General features: G+C 48.5%; 1 protein-coding gene across 1 annotated transcript; it reads right to left on the bottom strand.

Moving 5' to 3' along the window:
* Nucleotides 1–7,267: 7,267 nt before the first annotated feature.
* Nucleotides 7,268–8,053, bottom strand: GJB6 (gap junction protein beta 6). Its single transcript, XM_052650248.1, has one exon. The coding sequence runs from the start codon at nt 8,051–8,053 to the stop codon at nt 7,268–7,270; it is 786 nt and encodes a 261-aa protein (XP_052506208.1).
* Nucleotides 8,054–20,256: the final 12,203 nt, after the last annotated feature.

The raw sequence follows: 20,256 nt of genomic DNA, 5'->3' as shown, positions 1-20,256 counted from the left end.
CGGTGCTCATGCTCAGTGCTCGGTGCCCAGCGCCAGTGCTTGTGGTGTGAAGGACTGTGTGTTGGGGGCACAGGGAGCAGGATTGGCTCTGCCCTGCATGGAGCCCCCACCCTAGCGGAGAAGCAAGGACCCTGGAGCATGAAGCCCACAGTGACCTTGCGGTGGGGGGCATCCTGGGAAGAAGACTGCACTAGTGGAGGAGGATAGATGGGAGGAGGGAGCTGGCATGATGCCTGGGAGGTGGGGGGTGGAGGGTGAAGGGTGGGGGGTGGAGGGTGAGGGGTGGGGGTGGAGGGGGCTGAGGGAAGGATGAGGAGTGGAGGGGGGTGGGGGCTGGGGGGCTGGGGGTGGGGTGGCATAAGTGGCCCTCCGGGATGCTCCATATGGAAGCGCCGAGACACCAATGAGAGAGACTCTGGAATAACCCCAGTGTCACGTCAACTCTTGGTTAATATTGTAGAAAACACGAGGATGGAAGACCGTGTACACCACCATGAATATGCAATCCACAAAGTCCAGCTTGTGAGAAACTCTGGGAGACAAATGACCCAGATTCTGAGGGAAAAAAGCAGGAGAACAGAGGGGGAGGGGAACGAGCAGCATAAAGAGGCGCAGGAGCCAGCTGGTGCCCGGGCTTCAGTGATCTCGGGTCATCTGCTGTTTCAAAAGGGAATTTTCACTTCCAGGAAGGTGCTTGATGTACTTTTCCTATTCTTCTAGCCAAGTACAACTTAAATCCTGGAAATCAGATAAAAAACAAATGCACTTTACTCCAAAAAAAAGCAATAGCTGTAAATGCTGGATAGACGTCCAGGCAGGCCCTGGGCTGTGGTCCTGGGGAGGGCAGGTGAAATCCTGGCTCAAGGTGGGTCAGTGTGAAGTGTTCTGGTGGCTCAGCTGGGGCCTGGCCTGGGGTGATGAGGGCAGGGGGGAGGTGAGGGTAGGGGGGCACTAGCCGGGCAAGTGACAGCCTGAGGAAGGAGGTTGCAGGAGTGGGAGCGGGTTTGGGGTTGGTCAGTGGGCTCATGAAAAGTGCACATCACAGAAGAGTTGTTTGCTGTCTCTAGGAATTCCCCAGCCCTGGGAGGGGCCATCTCCCCAGCATTAGGGAGGCCACAGGCACCAAAACATCAGAAGGAAAAGGTGGGCTTAATACAGGGCCACTGAAAAATCTCAGAATATTTAAAATAATTGAAACGGTAGAGTGTGTTCTCTGATCACAGTGGAATCAAAGTGTAAATCAACAATTATTAATCAATAAAAAATAGAAAGAAAAGAGAAAAATCTCTGAACACTTGGAAACTAAAACACTCTTCTAAATAAACCATGGGTTGATACAGTGTATTGAATGAAAATTAAAAATTGATGTATCAAAATTTTGGGGTAACAGTACAAGTATGTTGAGAGGAGATTAACACAAACAGGAGTGAAGAAGGAAAGACTCAACCATCTATGCTCCCATTTCAATAAATGGAAAAGTGAAAAATAAGCCCAAGGAAAATGAAAGAAAATAGTAAAGGTAAGAGCAGAAATCAATTAAACTGAAACAGAAAAAGAATAGAGCAAATCAAATAAACAAAGAGCTGGAGATATCATTAGAATTGTTGAACTTCTAGCAAGACTGACAAAGGGGGAAAGAGAGAAAAGACAAATTATCAGTAACAGGCATCAAGAGGGCACGTCACTAAGACCATAAGGACATGAAAAGGATAACAGGGAGTACTGTAAACAATTCTATACCTTTAGACTTGCAAGTTAGATGAACTGGGTTATTCTCTCAAAAAACACTCACCAAATATGAAATAGATTATATGAAGATCCTTGTAACTATTAAGGATTTTGAATGTGTAATTGAGAAACGCTCAAGAAATGTCCAGACCCAGATAGTTTCACTGGGAAATTCCACCAAATATTTAAAGAAGGATCACACCTGTTCTGCGTGACCTCTTCCCAAAGACAGAAGAGGTGAGAACATTCCCAGTTCGTTTTGTATTGCTGGTGTTACCCAGACACCAAACCAGACAATGACAGCAAAAAAAAATAAAGGGGGGGGGGGAACTACAGACCAGTATCCCCCACAAATGTTGATGTAACAAGGCTTAATAAAATATTAACAAATGAATTGTTCATTGAATATATACAGAGGATCACACACAGTGACCAGAGGTTCATTTCAAGGATGCAAGTTTGTTTCTGTATGAAGATAAGGTAATCCATCATGTTACTGGGCTAAAGAAAAAGTCACACAATCATATCATGCAGTGCAAAAGTTTTTTCCACAAAATTCCACACCTATTCATGATACAAACTCTCCGAAAAATAGGAACAGAGGAGAACTTTCTCAACTTGATAGCAAGCATCAACAAAAACCCTACAGTTAACATCATACTTAGTGGTGAAAGAATGAACCTTCCCCCTTGAGATCAGGAGCAAGAATTTCTGCTTTTACCATTCCTATTCAACACAGTGCCTGAGGTTCTAGCCAGGGCTACATGGCAAGAAAAATTAATATGAGATACACAAACCATAATGGAAGAGATAAAACTATCGAGGACTTCCCTAGTAGATGAGAATCCACCTGCCAATGCAGGGGATGTGGGTTCAATCCCTGGTCCAGGAAGATCCTATGTGCTGTGGGGCAACAAAGCCTATTCACCAGAACTACTGAAGCCCATGCGCCCAGTGCTTGTGCTCTGCAACAAGAGAAGCCTCTGCAGCGAGAAGCCCGCCTACCACAGTGAAGAGTAACCCCTGCTCTCCGCAACTAGAGAAGGCCCAGGCCTAGCAGCGAAGACTCAGTGCAGCCAAAATAAAAACAAAAACACAAACTATCTCTATTTGCAGATGATATGACTGTCTATACATAAATCCCAGGGAAACTATAAAGCCCCAGAACTGATACATGAATTCAGCAAGATCACAGGATACAGCAAATAAACCAAGAAGTACATTTATTTCTATATACGGGCAATGAACATGTGAACACTGAGATTAAAATATAATGCTATTCACGATCACTCAAAGAAAATGAAATACTTAAAAGTAAATCTTTTTACTTTTTACATAAAATAAAACTTTTGTGACTCATGCTGAAAACTATGAGATGCTGATGAAAGAAAGATGATGTAAATAAACAGACATGCTGTGTTTACAGATAAGATTTGACAAAGATGTCAATTCTCTCCAAATTGATATACAAGTTTAATGTTTTTAAATCAAAAACACAGCAATAAAAAATGCAGCAAAGTTATTTTGTAAATATAGACAAAATTATTATTAAGTTTATATGGCAAGACAAAGGAAATAGAATAGCTGAAAAAGTTTGAAAAAGGAGAATTGAGAGGGAGGAATCGCTCTAGCATTCACGACTTACTTGTACAGCGCAAGAATCTGGACTGTGGTGCTGGTGAGAGAACAGGGGTGAGAGGAAAAGAGAACCGAGAACCGAGAAGTAGCCCCACACAAAAGTGCCCTGTTGATTTTTAACAAAATGCAAAAGCCACTCGGTGAGGGAAGAGTGCCTTTCATCACGTAACGCTGGGCAGCTGGATGCCAGCAGGCTACAAATGAACCTCATTTGTTAAAAAGTCTCAGACCTTTATATAAAAATTAACACGAAATGACCACAGACTTCAATGTAGAGCATTAAACTAGACGGCTTTTAGCAAAACCACAGGAAAAAACTTTGGACTCTAGGGCTAGGCAGAGAGTTCTTAGACTTGACACCAAAGCCACAACCCATAAGGTGAAAAGAACTTGCAACTTCATTAAAACGAAAATCTGTTGCTTTGCAAAAGACCTTATTAAGAAGACAAAAAGAAAAGTCACAGAGTGAAAAATATTTACAAACCAGTATCTCTGTCTAAGGACTCATATTTACAGTATATAAAGATCTCTCAAAACTCAACAGTAGAAAAACAACCCAATTAGAGAATGAGCGAAAGACATGAAGAGGACAGAGAGATGACAAACACCAAAAGGTGGTCAAGTTCAATAGCCATTTAGGAAATACACATGAAACATGCCTATCACAATGACAAAATGACATGGAAGCATATTCAATGTCTTGTAATAACCTATAATGTGAAGCAATCTGAGAAAGAATATATATATTCAGTTTATATATATAAACTGAATCACTTTGCTGTTCACCTGAAGCTAACTAACACATCACTGTAAATTAACTGTTAACTATACTTCAATTAGAAAAATGGTTACTTAAAAAAAGAAATAAATGAAATATAAATTATTCATTTATACTTAAATGAAATATAAATGAACCATAGAGACCACACCAAATGCTAAAGAAGCTCAGGAAAGACCGAGTGACTCAGATGTTGCTGGTGGGGATGTGTAATGATGCAGTTACTCTGGAAAACATCTTGGTGATTTTTAAAAACTGAAATGTGCAACCACCATGCAGCCCAGCCATGGGGACAAGCTCTTGGTGCCCGGCTCGTGTAAACCTCCAGAGAATAACACTGAGGAAAAAAGTCCAGTCCCAGTGCTTGCTGGCTGCCTGATTCCTTCCATGTAACTCTGGGAATGACGAAATCAGAGAAATGGTGAGCAGATTAGTGGTTGCTAGGAGTGGGTGGGATCGGAAGAGGGGATTACTGGGTGTGGGTATAAAAGGGCCACGGGCTTCCCCACTGGTTCAGTGGTAAAGAATCTGCCTGCAGTACAGGAGATGCAGGTTCCAGTCCTGGGTGGGGAAGATCCCCTGGAGGAGGAAATGGCAACCCACTCCAGCATTCTTGCCTGGGAAATCCCATGGACAGAGGAGCCTGGCATTCTACAGATTGCAAAGAGTCAGACATGACTGAGCACACATAAAAGGACCACATCGGTCGTGTCTGACTCTTTGGGACCCCGTGGACTATAGCCCACCAGGGTCCTCTGTCCGTGGGATTTTCCAGGCAAGAATACTGGAGTGGGTTGCCATTCCCTTCTCCAGGGGATTTTCCCGACCCAGGGATTGAACTGGGGTCTCCTGCATTGTAGGCAGATTCTTTACCACTGAGCCACCAGAGAAGCCCTATGTCTACATGTGAGTCTATAATTACCTCAAAATAATAAGTTTAATTAAAAAAAGAAAAGAGCATCAGTAAGACAATTTGGGAATTATGAACACAGACTGGCTTTTTAGTGTGAAGGTAGCATTGTGTTTTTGTTTTAAAAGTTTAGTCTATGCTCCTTAAAGATCCATACAGAAATACCTCCAGATGAAATCATCTGTCTGGGATTTGCTTTAGAGTCATCCAGGTGGTTGCTGGAGCCAGGTGGAAGGGGATGGCCTCGTGGCGTCATGGTCCCCAAGCAAGGAGCTTTGAGAGCCCGCAGTGAGGCCATCGACCCCGGACACCGTCAGCCTGCTTTGAATCTTGGCTCTGCTGCTTATTAGCTGCGTGAGCTTGGACAAGTTATTTGACCTCTCTGACTGCAGTGGCCTCATCTGTCAAGTGGGGATAACATCTCATAAGGAAGGGTGTAGGAAGGGAAGGAAATGTCCCCCTCAGAGGAGGGGAGGAGCCAGTGCAGGGTTGGGTCAGTGCCTCAAGGAGAAGCCACTGCGCTGGTGTCAGAGCGTCACAGGCGCTCCGGGCTGGGGGGAGGCGCTGGGAGGTGGGGGCCGGGGGGGAGGTAGGCAGTGTGACCACTGCCTCAGACCCTGATGGGCGGCCAGAGATGGCTCTGGGAGCAGGAGCATTGAGGATGGTAAAGGAGCAGAGAAGAAATGGAAAATGGAAGAGGCAAGGGCCGGCTGAGAGCCCCGAGAGGAAATGCCTCTCCCATGCGGTAGGGGTGCCACCAGGGCTGTCTCACCCCGCTCCCAACGCTCCCCTTTCGTGTCTGTGAGCTTTGCTGGAGACCTGTGCAAATAGCCGTTTATCCAGAAAAACCGTCACGGGGATTATAGATGCCGGCTGGGTTTTGCACATGAGGATTGTAGTTTTGCTTTTATTGGCTGTGCCATGTGGCCTGTGGGATCTTAGCTCCCCAATCCAGGATCTAACCTGAGTCCCCTGCCGTGGAAGTGCAGAGTCCTAACCACTAGACTGCCAGGGAAGCCCCCGTGGCTTTGTTTTTATAGGTTAGATCTTGATTTTTGTGGATTGCTACTAAAATATTTATGGATGAGAGAGTTTCTCTGAAATTCAGACCCTGAAGGAAATGAGACTTACTGTTTTGTTTTTCTGGGGAGTGGGTCTGGAACCCTGGAGACCATCCCTTGCTCTCTAGGTGTCTCTACACTTAGCCCATGTGCCAACTGCATGCCTTCACACGGGTGGCCCTGGTGTGCGACATCTGTGGAGTGACCAGTTCTGGGTGGTGCCCCAATGCCCTCACTAAGAGCATCTGTGTCCACCCATGAACCCCGATACCACCTGTGGGCATGGAGCTGGATGCTTGCTGGTCACCATGGACCGAAGGGGCCCCTTTCCCATCCGAAGGGTGGAACCTCCCCACCTGCCTCCGACAAGGCTGGGCTGACCCCGAGGACACTTTCCTTGTCCTGGAGCAACTGACCCTAACCCTCCCCTGCTCAAGGGATGTGAAGAGAGAGCAGGAGTCCATGGACTTTAGCCACTCCAGCCTCAAGCCCGCAGCCTCCCCAGCAACTACCCCAACCCACTGATCAGGTCGCCAGGGATGTGACGCCCCAGACGGAACAGAAACCCTGAGCCAGGTGGCTTCAGCAATGACTCATCTTTATTGAGAGTGCATTCTTGCATCAGCTGTTCATAAGGATTGCAAATCACCCATTTGAAAAGCTTCCCCCTTCCATATAGCTCTGGCCATGCCCAGAAAGCAGTGAAAATACATTGTACAGCAAACACTTTCCACCCTAACAGCCAAGACAGCTCACGACAATGCAGATATCTATGACAGGACAGAGTAAGTTCAAATATTAGACACGGGATGATTCGAAAACTAACATTGTGTGTTTTTCCAGGTAAGGAAGACCAGTCATTATAAAAATACTTTATATAAATTCAGAACTAAAACATTCAATCCTATAAAAATATCTTTTCCTAATAAAAGTATCAATTTCTAGATGAATGTCCTTTATTGACATCAGTTATGTCCTTAAGTATTCAGGAAATACCCCCATTTCAGACTGTCCATTGAAACCCACATGTAAAGTTACACCATGGCCCGGTTGTCAAGAACGGACCACATGGTCCCATCCTGGTTATTCTACAGGAAGTTAACTCAGGTGTCTATGAATTAGGAAAGCCAGCTATGCGGTGCCTTCCACTGTTTAACTGGGAAACCCGGTGATGGCGTTCTGCCCGCCCTCGGAAATCAGCTCATTCATCTCGTTCTGTTTACTCTCCTTGAGGGCGTGGTTGGCGGGTGCTTTCTGCGTCTGCGCTCGCTTGGACCTCCTGAAACACACCTTGAGCAGCAGGTAGCACAGCTCGGCCACGTTGAGGAGCATGCAGAGGACGGACGCGGAGATCATGAAGATGGTGAAGACCGTCTTCTCGGTGGGCCGGGAGATGAAGCAGTCCACCAGGTTGGGGCAGGGCTGGATGCCGCACTTCAGCACCCAGGGCAGGTGGTACCCGTTGTACAGGAAGTAGAAGACATACATGAAAGCAGCCTCGAAGACGATGCGGAAGAAGATGCTGCTGGTGTAGGTCCACCACAGCGAGCCCTCGATCCGGACCTTCTGCCGCTTGATGTCCTCCAGGTCCTTGAACTCACTCCTCGTCTCACCCCGCCTGAACCGCCGGGCAGCCTCGTGCCTGTAGTAGGCCACGTGCATTGCCACCAGCAGGGCGGGCGTGGACACGAAGATGAGCTGCAGCGCCCAGAGCCGGATGTGCGAGACCGGGAAAAAGTGGTCGTAGCACACGTTCCTGCACCCGGGCTGCAGGGTGTTGCACACGAAGTCCTCCTGCTCGTCCCCCCAGACCTCCTGGGCGGCCACCACCAGAATCATGACGCGGAAGACAAAGAGGACGGTGACCCACACTTTCCCGATGCTGGTGGAGTGCTTGTTCACGCCCCCGACGAACGTGTGCAGAGTGCCCCAGTCCATGCTGCCGCTTCACCCTGCTCAGGTGAGAACACAGAGTTGTGAGTGGGGTGGTCCCTCCGTGTAAAACAGCTCTAATGTCACAGACGGGAGCCTTTCTCTTGACATCACCCTCTTGACTGCGAGTAGGCAGTTTTCTGGTGGGGGGGAATACCCCCCTGAGAACACTCTCAAGTTCTCATAAGGGTTTAGGATCATCTTTAAAATAAAAAATAAAAGAATATAATTGCTTTACAATGCTGTGTTAGTTTCTGCTGTACAACAAAGTGAATCAGCTATATGTATACATATATCTCGTCTCTCCCACCCTCCATTCCACCTGTCTCGTCATCACAGAGCAGAGCTGAGCGCTCCGTGTTATACAGCAGTTGCCTGCTAGCTATTAATATCTATTTTACACATGGTAGTGTATAGACGTCAATTCTAATCTCCAAGTTCATCCCTCCCTTTCTTCCCTACTCTGTGTCCACAAATCCGTTCTCTACGTCTGTGTCTCTATTGCCGCCGGGAAATATGTTCATCTGTACCATTTTTCTAGATTCCACATACATGCATTAACACAGGATATTTTCATTTTTCTCTTTCTGACTTCATCTTGATTCAGCTGAAGTCGAATTATAAGTTAGATTGCTGCCTGACACTGACCCAGGAACTCAGGCAAACACATTTGTTTCCAAGCTCCCTTTTAATTCTTGTTTCACTCTGGTCAAGGGATCACAGAGGTTCCTCAGTAGGTTCTATGCATTAAATGGCTTATCCAATGGGGAAAAAAATCATTCATTTTATCCAGCAGACTAAGAAGGGACTCAAACAACATCATTTGCCATAATCACGTGCTCTCAGGAAACCTAGTACCATAGCTACTCCAAGAGCCTCTTTCAGAAGAGAACCACAGGCCTCTACAAACAGGCTGACTCTGCTCTCCCATCACTGGCAGTGCCGGCTCCATGCTGATGGGCTCCAAGTTCACAGCAGGAGCCACGAGTGGAGGGCCAGCTCCTCCTGCAGTGGGGTTCCCCCCCGCCAACAACGCCCTGATCCAGCATCCTGAGGCAGAGCCTCCACTATGAACCTGCACAGTTCACACGGTGGACGCCTCCACACCGCCAACAGCAGACCTGAGAGCTAGTCAGCATCTACTCAGAACAGAGGAGAATGGACCCTTTGAGAGTCTTCTAAAAGGGAAAGACCATCTCCTCAGAAAAAAACATGCTCACCAGGTTCTCATGCCCATTTACAGGGAGATGCCCCCAAAAGCCTTTTGTCCACCCCCCCAGGAGACTTTCTTGCACTTGAATGTGGGTCAGGCTCCTCCCTTTCAGGCTGACTCCCCCCAGTCTCTTTAGGGTCCCCCACTCTGTCCACCACCTGCTTCCTTGGCATCATACTGGCTAATACTAGGAGGCAACTGGGGAGGTGGAGTTGGTGCCCAGTTGTACTCAGGTGAGCCCAGGTGTGCCCAGGTGTGCCCAGCTGAGCCCAGGTATACCCAGGTATGTTCAGAAGCCAGCTCTCTCACATCCTATACTGTGAAAGGATGCCCCCATTTCGGTTGGCGGTCTGAGAAATTCGTCTTTTGCCCTTGGTTTGACTTTTAAAGCATATGTTCTTGGGAAGACTCAAGGTCTCAGGAGGCCATGCCTCTATCCACGTTGTCCTGTATGGGACCCTCCTCTGCCGTCTGGTGGGGGTGAGACGGGCACTCACTGGGCAGGGGGAGCGGCGTGCAGAGTGCTGGAAGCATCCTCTTCTGTCTTTTTGTTTGTCCAAAACAGTCAGAGCCAAGTACAGGGAAAGCCCTCCCTCCACTGCATCACCAGGGCCAACCAAATGACCGCGCCTAAGGGCTGGTCATCACTCATTGAGCGTCTGCTGGATGCAGACATCAGCCATCACCCTTGAATCCCGGGGCCCAGCTGGGTCCCGGCCAAGGGGACTCTCACACCATGAGAAGCTGGCTGTGTGTCCAGGGTGTGCCAACTGCTGCGGCCAGTGTTCTTGTGTCCCTCATGAGGGACACCCGCATGACAAGGTGTCGGGAAGGTTCGAGAGCTCAGGCTGTTGAGGACAGGGGAACCTGGTTTCCCCGGGCAGCTTTTCACTCCTGTTCCCGGAAAGATCTGTACGCAGCGGAGCATCAACCTGGAGGTGGGGCAGAGCCTGGAAGGAGCCCTGGGGGTGCTTGCAGCCAGAGGCTTGATTCCTATGTGGATCCATGGCAGGACCCAAAGGCAGATATGCAGTCAGAAAGCCAGGTTTTTGCTTTTTTGAAAAAAAGAGCTGAGGAAAAACAAAAAAGCGCACCTCTTTAAAAGCACACTCTTTAAAGTTGTGGTTTCTGGTCCTTAAAGTTTTGATTGGAGCCTGTGTGAATGCCCAGGGGGTGGGGACATGGGGACCTTGGTCAGGAAGACTGGTCCCAGGCTCAGACCGCTGACCCCATGGGCTGATGGATTTCCAAGTCCACAGTAATGAGTCTTTGATCTAAAAGCCTTGTTGGAGATGATGTGGACTGTAGGATTGACTCAGCTCCTGGTGAAAGTTGTCAGAATAAATCCTCCCAGCCATCATCCTCGTTCTCTGGAAGCACTGGGATACACCCAGTGGGAGGAAGAAACGTGGTCGTCTGATGTCTGGACATACTTTACAGTGGCCATTCACCCGGGAAGTCCCTTCTGTCTGTTCACAAGGTGGAGATGTTCTCTGGTTAACCAGACGACCTCTCCCACAAAAGTGGCGTGGACTCAATGCCCAACCAGCAAGCTTTTGATTGATCAAATAAAGGTCACAGTTTCTCAAACTCTTCAAAGTGTAGAGAATTTAAACTCTCCCACCGGTAAGAAGGTTCTTTCCTCTCAGTTCTCTCTTCACAGCTGCCTGAGAAAGGCACAGTCCCCACCCACCCCCCAACCCAAGGGCCAGAGGCCACACTGGCCAGAAGGGATTCAGAGAGGCTGATGTCAAGGGAGAGGTCAGGAGGTCACCCCTCAAGTAAGGACTCCACTTTCTAGAGCAGATTCCTCCACTCCTGCCCCTGGAGCATCTCCTTAAAAAACAGGGACAATTATCGTGGCGGCAGCTTTATTTCTTTCAACTACACTGGGGACTTTGACTAAAAGCAGCAATTTGCCTTTAAATAAGGAAAAAGAAATGAGGTGCCTTCCTAGGGTGTCTGCACCCTTTCTGGTGTCTGTCACCCTGGAGGCATCTGTACTAGGAGCACTAGACCAAGGGCAGGCCCCCCTCCCCTGCAGGAGAGCCAGGGGTGAGCCTGTTGGAAACATTTTGGTTGCAGGAGACCTGAAGGCAAAATTACTTTCCATAATAACTGCCTCCTTCGGAACCATCACAATTAGTATTAAACAAAGTGCCTCTTTCCTTTCAGGCTTCAAGCAGGCTGCAGCCAACGGGAGGAGCTTTTTCAATAAAAAGTACACTATTAACTCTTTCCTTGTGGCCCAGATTGGTTTCTTTCAACTGGCGCCTTCCTGACTCTTCTTTAAGGAAAGAGTAGGTTTGCTTGGCCCCAGTCTCCGGCTGCAGGAAGGTGGTGATGCTCAACCTCCTGGAGGCAAAGACCACTGGGCTGTGTGGTGTCTGTATTCACTGGACACATGGCCGCAGCCCAAGTGTTTTGCTCTGAAAATAGGAAACCAGGGACCTGACTTATGAAGAGACAGTGCTAGGAAGAAAGACTGTGCTTCCCTCTTACAATTCAAATAGTTTAGGTCTATTAACATTCTGCCTCAGCAATATAGTTTTTTGTTTTAAAACTTATTTATTCACAACTAGTTTGGCTGACAAAGCTGTTCCAGTGTCACTGGTGACAGAAGCTAAACTAAAGGCCCAGGAAAGACCACATCCCTCAGCACCTGCCTCCAGGCGAAGATTTCCCAGGGCGGGACTCCCTCCAATGACTCATCCCCGAGTCTCCGATGGACCTGAGCACAGGACACTCCTCACTGCATCTACATCAGCTCTGGATGGAAAAGCCTGCGCTGATAAGAGGCAATCAGGCCAATGCAAAACCAGCACCCTGGGCTCCGGTCAAGGACTCACAGCTCCTCGGCCAGAGAGGACTCCAGGTGAGGGTCCCTATTCCAGGCCATTGTTTTCCTGCACCATCAATCACCAATCACCCATCACCCGGCCTCCAGCAGCACTCAGCATCCCCCAGGAACAGGAACCCAGTGCACATTCTGAGGGCAATGAGGATGTGACCCAAGGAGGGAGAAAGAGTAGCTGTGCACAGGCCTTCGGCTCCTCCCTGGGTGTCCACTGCACGACCCTGGTATGCCAGTTTTCCTTCATCCCCAGAACTGTTATGGGGGTTGTCTAGCCCCTGCCAGTTTCCTGATGCTGCGTACTTCAAAAACACAATAAAATAAAAATAAAATTTTTAGTGTGGGTTCTTTTGCTTATCAAAATAATAATAACAAAAAAGCAATAATGATAAGAATGCCCAACGCTGAACCTCAAGCCCATTCCCTTCTTTAAGAAAAAGAAGGTGGAATTTGAGGAATCAAATATACTCCCTCAGCCCCAAGTCAGCAGCCTGAAAAATAAACAACTTTAAACTCTCTCCTTAATCAAAAAGAGTCTTTTCCTTTTGTCTCTAGAAATCTCAAGTCATCCAAGGGACAATGTGATAGCTGATTTTTAAATTTTAGTACTCAAAAATTCATCAACTGTCCACTCAAAGTAATAACCAGTAAAGATAAAATGGATTTAGGACTCACATACTTCTTCAAAATTAACTCAGTAAAAATGAAAAAAAAAAAATTCCAGTCTATGGAGTCTAAATATAGAAGTGGACACTTCATAGAATTATATGTACTTCTTAATCCATTTAAGAATTCAAAGAGTTAAAAAAATTTTTTTTTCCATTTAGCCATCTCTGTTCATTCAAGCAAACCTGTGTGCCTTCCAAACATTTAGGTCCAGCTGGAGTTAAATGATCCTGGGAATAAAAACAGAAAAAGCCCTTGGGGACCCAGTTTCATTCTCACGGATCAGGTGAGTCAAACAGAAATCTTAACATGACAGTGGAGTCACCAGCAGCATCATGCCTTTACAGACTTGGAACTCTGGGCTGAAAATTATTTTCCCACAATTTCATTCTAACATTTTAACAAAAGTATACAAACCACTCACAGCTCCTGGGACATTCAGAACGAGCCGGGGTGTGTGGTGAGTCTCCTCACACCCTGTTGAAATTGTTCAGTCAGAACCTCTGCTGGTTCTTTTCCTTCTTAAAGCTCTTATAATTCAGAAAAGTCAGAAAAGGAGAATGAAGTCCCTGTTTCCGGTATCAGACTTTGTTTTCATATGGTGGAGCAGCTGAACCGACTAGCATTTTCCGGGTTGGGTCAGCAGGGTGACCACAAGTGGGACCCCCCCCCCACCTCCACCAGTTATGTCGCAGGCTTCTCTCTTCCTAACCCATCTCCCCTGCCTGGCAGGGTTCCCATGCCACCCCAGAGTCTCCGGACGAGCAGCAGACAAGGCTCTGTGTGTCCTGCAATTCTAAAGAGCCTGGCTGGGGCAGGAGTCTCTTCTAGAACACTGGCCAGAGCTGGGACAAGAAGTCTTCTTTGGCATCAAGTCTGCCCAAGAAAGAGAGCAAGGGCGCCTGGATGAATTTAACCAGGCGCTCAACCCACAGTGAAATGCCACCTGGGGAGGTGATGCCAGGGGTGTGGTTGCAGGCCCCCAGCCCCTTGGGGTCCACAGCTATGTCCATCTCACACTCACTTCACACTCCGTCCACACTCACCTCACACTCCGTCCACTCTCCAGGAAGGACAGCCAAACCGGTCACAACCACACACCTGTGCCAGGTGATACCCAGCCCGTCTCCCCCACCAGAGGGAAGAGGCCTCTCGTGCCTCCGCCTTTTAACTGAGATGTGTCACCAGTGACACTTAATTACCGTTGTCCAGTGACTGTCTTATCACGTGCGGCCCACAGGCGCCCCGGCTGACATCACGGGCCACTCCCGCCAGGTCTCCCTGGGCTTGTTGGTTAGTTCCGCGCCCCCAAAAGCGAGCCCGACCTTGCCAGTGACCCGTGAAAGCCAGGACACACCAAACCGCCTCAGAGGAAGTGGGCGAAAGGGGCCCTTGAACACTCGTGAGGCTTCTATAAAACCTGCTGTGCAAGTCCGGGGGAGACCCGGGGAAAGTCAAACCAGTCCATCCTCGTTCCTGCGAGCTGCCGGCGGCGGGCGGGAGGATGCGGGGTGCAGGCGGATCCGGTGGACTGTACCCCCGAACAAGGTCGCCAACAGGGGCGCGGAGGTGGGGTGCTGAGGGCCAGGGGACCGCGGGCGCCGACCTATCTAATCCAGCTTCTGGATGCAATTCCTGTGGCCGAGGTGGATGGTGCGCCCACCCCACTCACCTGCCGCGCGCGCTCGGGGCGCGGGGGTCCCAGAGCAGCGCCCGCGCCTCGGTCGCAGCCGGATGGGCAGGAAGGGCCTGGCGCCGCGGGCTCGGCGGTGTGGGGCGTCTTCAGGGCTCTCCGCCCGCTCCTCTTGGGGATGGCCCGGCTCCCACCTGCAGCGCCTTTTAACCGCGCCCCACCCCGCCTCTGTCCTGACGCTTCTCCGGCGGGAGGCGAGAGACGAGCGCGCGGGGATCCGAGCGCACCCGCCCCGGGGCGCACGGGGGTGCGGGGCAGGCCTCCTCTCCTTCCTCCATTTGGGGGCGCGGGGCGCGCGGCCTGCCTCAGTCTGGTCCCGGAAGCGGCTGGTGAAGCGGCTCAGGTCTCCCCGCAACACCGGGGACTCGGGGGCCAGAGCCTGCCCTGGGGCAGGGAGGCCGCTTGACTGAGAACCTGGGCGCCTGACTGGGGTCCCTGAGGGACCTCCCGGGCTGGTGGGCCCGCAGCCAGGCTTCCGAGGCCGGACTGGTTGCGCTCAGCGTGCGGGAGGCAGTGTCTTTGACGCACCCCTGCTTTGCCAGGTGCCTGCAGGGCCCTCTCTCCTAGAGCAGCCTGGAGGCACAGAGACTGTGGGTCTTCATTCATTACTGCTGGCTTGTTAGAATTACACAGGATGCTTGGGGCTGATGCACTGGGATGACACAGAGGGATGCTACAGGGAGGAAGGTGGGAGGGGTGTTCAGGATGGGGAACACGTGTACACTCCTGGTGGATTCATGTTGTTGTATGGCAAAACCAATACAATATTGTAAAGTAATGAGCCTCCAATTAAAATAAATAAATTAAAAATAAAAGAATTAAAGCGGTTGTTTTACTAGTCACCTTCGCCCTTTGCCACCTCTTCTGGAGGGAGCAGAGAGGGCCTTCTCCGCCAGCCCTGCACCCACTCCCGCAGGTCACCTTGGAGCCCCAGGGGCGCCCCAGGTAGCGGCCACAGGGTCCAGTGCGGTGGGAATGGTGGAAGCCACTTAGGGACCAGGCTTTACAGGTTCAAACCTGTCCCACTGCAGACAGGGGACGTGTCTTGCTTATTTCAATGAACTGGTAACTGAGTCCTACCTTCTTCCCAAAACCAGGGGCTGCCATCTGCACTTCTTCTCCAAGGCAGAGGGTTGGTGGTGAAGCCTGAGATGTCTCTCCGGGGTGGTGGAAGCTGAACCGAGACTCGATATTAAAAACCCTTCTTCCTAAATACTTTATTTGAAGAGAAGGAAGTTCTCTGAAAATTGCTTAAGAGAGAGAGAGAGAACATAGTTCGGCCCCTGGAATGTCTTGTAGGTAGGGGTGGAGAGAGACAAAAATCTGTTCCAGGCTTTTCCAGGAGACAGACCTGCTGCTGCCATGCATTTGTGGCCTTGAGGGTTTGGCGGGTCCTCTACCACCCTCCACCCTCCTCCAGCAGGCCCTTTTCCAGTCTCCTCCCCCCTCTCCCCACCAGACAAATGCTCCAGCCAGGCACAGCATTAGCGTAGTAAAATAACTCAACTTTATAAGCAGGCTGTAAACATCTTTGGGGATTATAAGCATTTCAAGACCTTTTCTGGACTACCCTGGTGGCTCAGCTGGTAAAAGAGTCTGCCTGCAATTCAGGAGACTTTCGTTTGATCCCTGGGTCAGGAAGGTCCCCTGAAGAAGGGCATGGCAACCCCCTGCAGTATTCTTGCCTGGAGAATCCCATGGACAGAGGAGCCTGCGGGCTACAGTTCATGGGGTCACAAAGAGTCAGACATGACTGAGTGACAAGCAGGCAAGACCTTTTCTAATTTCCACAGCACCAGGCAGGGTGCTTCCCACTCAGCAGATGCAGCTCCGTCAGGGCTTGCGTCTTGATTGATTTATCTCTTGACACAACAGCTGATCCTAGAAACGGCTTTTGCTCTTGAAGAAGGACTGCTCACATTCCCACTCCAACATGGGGTCCACGCAATGCCGCCTGAGCAGTTTTGCTCCGGAGCGACGGCAGCTGTTCCAGGACCATCGAGGAAAGAACCTTCCAGAGCAGCCACGAGATTGTGTTGCATTTGCTCAGGTGACCAAAATGGGGCCATCTCAACACCAGACAAAAAGCGTCTCTTTCTCCTGTTCTTGTGATCTGTACCAGACCCATGGAGCTGACTTTTTTCCTGTTATTTGTTTCTTAATGTTTCAATGCTTTCTCCTAAGATCAGGAACAAGGGCGTACCATGTCCATCAACATCCTACTGGAGGTGCCATTTAATGTAACAACACCAGAAAAGGAAATGCAAACTCTTACAGATATGGAAGAAGTGGAAGTAACAAAACTGTCTCATTTTATACATGACAAAAAAGAACAATAAAAATTCTCTTGGAACTAATAAACAATTATAGGAAAGTTATAGGATACAGGATTAATATGCAAAAGTCAATTGCTTCCCTATATGTCAGCAAGGAACAATTGGAATTTGAAGTTGAAAACACCGTAAGCTTGTATTAGCACCAAAAAATCAAATTCGTATTATGTGTGTGTATTACAGAGAAGGAAATGGCAACCCACACCAGTATTCTCACCTGGAAAATGCCATGGACAGAGGAGCCTCACAGGCTATAGTCCATGGGGCTGCAAAGAGTCGGACACGACTTAGCAACTAAACCACCACCGTGTATGTATTAGTCACTTGCAACCTCATGGACTGTATCCTGCCTCTGTCTATGGGATTCTCCTGGCAAGACTACTGAGTGGCTTGCCATTCCCTTCTCCAGGGGATCTTTCCAACTCAGTGATTGAACCTGGATGTCCTGCATTACAGGCAGATTCTCTACCGTCTGAACCACGAGGAAAGCTACCTCCCCCGCCCCATCCCAGCCTTCAAAAAAAAAAATTAAATGCTTAGATATAAACCTAACTAATGTGCACCATATGAAAAAAAACTCCAAACTCTGGTGAAATAGATAGTACATCTAAATAAACAGAGATAGTTCATGTTTGAACTAGATTTTTAGTGCTGCTGTAACAAGCTGTCAGAAACCAAGTGAACAAAACAACAGAATTTTTTTCTCTTACAGTTCTGGAGTCTAGAAGTTCTGTGCAAAGTTGGGGCTAGGCTGAAGATTTCAGGAGCTGCTCCCTCATCTGTCCCGCTTTGGGTGGTGGCCTCCTTCCTGTCTCTATCTCTGGTGTCACATGGCTTCCCTGGCTGTCTGTGTCTCCCCTGTGGTCACTGTTCATTCCTCTTGAGAAGGCACGGTCATTTTGGGCTTCAAGGCCACCCTAATCCAGTGCAGCCTCATCCTCACTAATCACACCTGGAAATCTCTCTTTTCAAAGAAGGTCACTTTCACGGGTCCTGGGGTGTAGGACTTCAGCATATCATCTGGGGACCCATTTCAACCCATAGTAGTGTTCTTGAACAGGGCGACTCAACCTTACCAAGATATCTGTTTCTCCCAATTTGGTCTCTAGATATAGAGCTGTCTCCATCTAAATCTCAGGAAGATATTTGTGGATACATTAACAAGCAAGCTGATCATAAAACTTATACCAGGAAAAGAGCAGTGGGGCAAAAGGCCCAGAATAGACAGCAAAATACTGAAGAAGAACAAAGTTGGAGGATGTTTGCCATCCAGCTTGAAAAGCTACTCTAAAGCTACAGAAATCAGGATAGTGTGGTGCTGGTTAAAGAATGGAAACACAGATCAATGGAGGAGAACAGAGAGCTGGAGACAGACCCAGGTAAATGAAGTGAACTGAATTTTGATGAAGGAACAAAGGGAATTCACTGGAGAAAGGAGAGTCTTTTCAATAAATCGTTCTGAAACACCTGGACTTTCATATGCAAAAAAAAAAAAAAAGTGAAAAAGGAAGAAAGAAGAAAGGAGGAAGGAAAAACAAGGAATCTAGACACAGAACTTTCACAGAAATAAATTCAAAGTGGATCATAGCTCTAAATGTAAAATACAAAACTAAAACTTTAGAAGACAGCCTAGGAGATGAAATCTAAAGGTGACCTTAGGTTTGATAATGACTTTTTAGCTACAACACCAGAAGGATAGTCCAAGAAAGAAAACATGGCTAGGCTTATTGTTGTTTAGTCACTAAAGTGTGTCCAACTCTTTGAGACCCCCATGACTGTAGCCCCCCAGGCTCCTCTGTCCATGGGATTCTCCAGGCAAGAATACTGGAGTGTGTTGCCATTCCCTTCTCCAGGGGTATCTTCCTGACCCAGGGATTGAAGCCACATCTCCTGCATTGGCAGGCGGATTCTTTACTGCTAAGCAATCAGCGAAGCCCATTGCTAGGTTGCTGCTGCTGCTAAGTTGCTTCAGTTGTGTCCAACTCTGTGCAACCCCATAGACGGCAGCCCACCGGGCTCTCCCGTCCCTGGGATTCTCCAGGCAAGAACACTGGAGTGGGTTGCCATTTCCTTCTCCAGTGCATGAAAGTGAAAGTGAAGTTGTGTCCGAATCCTAGCGATCCCATGGACTGCAGCCTACGAGGCTCCTCCATCCATGGGACCTTCCCAGCAAGAGTACTGGAGTGGGTTGCCATTGCCTTCTCCGTACAGTTGCCAACTCAGCTAGGTTAGGGCTACATTAAAATTAAAAATATCTGCTCTGTGAAAGAGCTGGTAAGAGAAGGAAAGGACAGGCCACAGACCTCTACAGACCTCACCAAAGGAGACACACAGACGGCAAATAAGCACTTGAAGAGATGTTCCACATTGTATATCATCAGGGAAACGCAAAGAAAAACAGCAGCGAGATCCCACTACACACCTATTAAAATGTCTGAAAATCCACGGTAAGTCCAAATGCTGGGGACGCTGTGTGGCAACAGGAACTCTCGCTCCCTGCTGGTGGGAATTCAAAACTTACAGACACTTTGGAAGGTGCTTTGGCAGTTTCTTACAAGTCTTACCACAGGAATCCAGCAACTGTGCTTGTGGCATTTACCCAAAGGAGCTGGAAACTTTTGTCCAGTTCAGTTCAGTTCAGTCGCTCAGTCATGTCCGACTCTTTGCGACCCCATGAATCGCAGCATGCCAGGCCTTCCTGTCCATCACCAACTCCTGGAGTTCACTCAGACACACGTCCATCGAGTCAGTGATGCCATACAGCCATCTCATCCTCGGTCGTCCCCTTCTCCTACTGCCCCTAATCCCTCCCAGCATCAGGGTCTTTTCCAATGAGTCAGCTCTTCGCATGAGGTGGCTAATGTATTGGAGTTTCAGCCTCAGTATCATAAAAACCTGCACACGAATGTTTGTAGCACTTTTATTCATAACGGTCAAAACTTGGAAGCAACCAAGATGTCCTTCAGTAGGTGGTGGATAAATAAACTGTGGTTGCATCCAGACAATGAAATATTATTTAGATACGAGCTGTGAAGCCATGAAAAGACATGGAGGAAACTTATGTGCACACGACTAAATGAAAGAATCCAATCTGAAAAGGCCAAACACTGTATGATTCCAACTACATGACATTCTGGGAAAGGCAAAACCATGGAGACAGTAAAAAGATCAATGGTTTCAGGGTTTGAGGGAGGGAAGGATGAACAGGTGGAGCACAGAGGAATTCCATGGGAGGCCTGCTTTGTATGAGATGATGATGGTGGATACACGTCATTGTCCATTTATCCAAACCTGTAGCAAGTCCAGTGCACGAGTGACCCCCAGTGTAGACCACGGACTCTGGGCAACGATAACGTGTTAGTGTGGGTTCATCCACTGTGTTAATAACAAGGGTATTGTGTGTTGGGAGGATGTTGAAATCGGGAGAAACTGCATAGGGGAGAGGTGGTA

This window comes from Budorcas taxicolor, chromosome 12 (assembly GCF_023091745.1).
Source record: "Budorcas taxicolor isolate Tak-1 chromosome 12, Takin1.1, whole genome shotgun sequence".
Classification (NCBI taxonomy): Eukaryota; Metazoa; Chordata; class Mammalia; order Artiodactyla; family Bovidae; genus Budorcas; species Budorcas taxicolor.
Note: the sequence above shows the minus strand (reverse complement) of the source record. Positions and strands in the feature narration are given on the sequence as shown.

What these genes read in the sequence shown, in the direction of transcription:
- GJB6 (XM_052650248.1), bottom strand. Translation starts at nt 8,053, where the DNA reads ATGGACTGGGGCACTCTGCACACGTTCGTCGGGGGCGTGAACAAGCAC.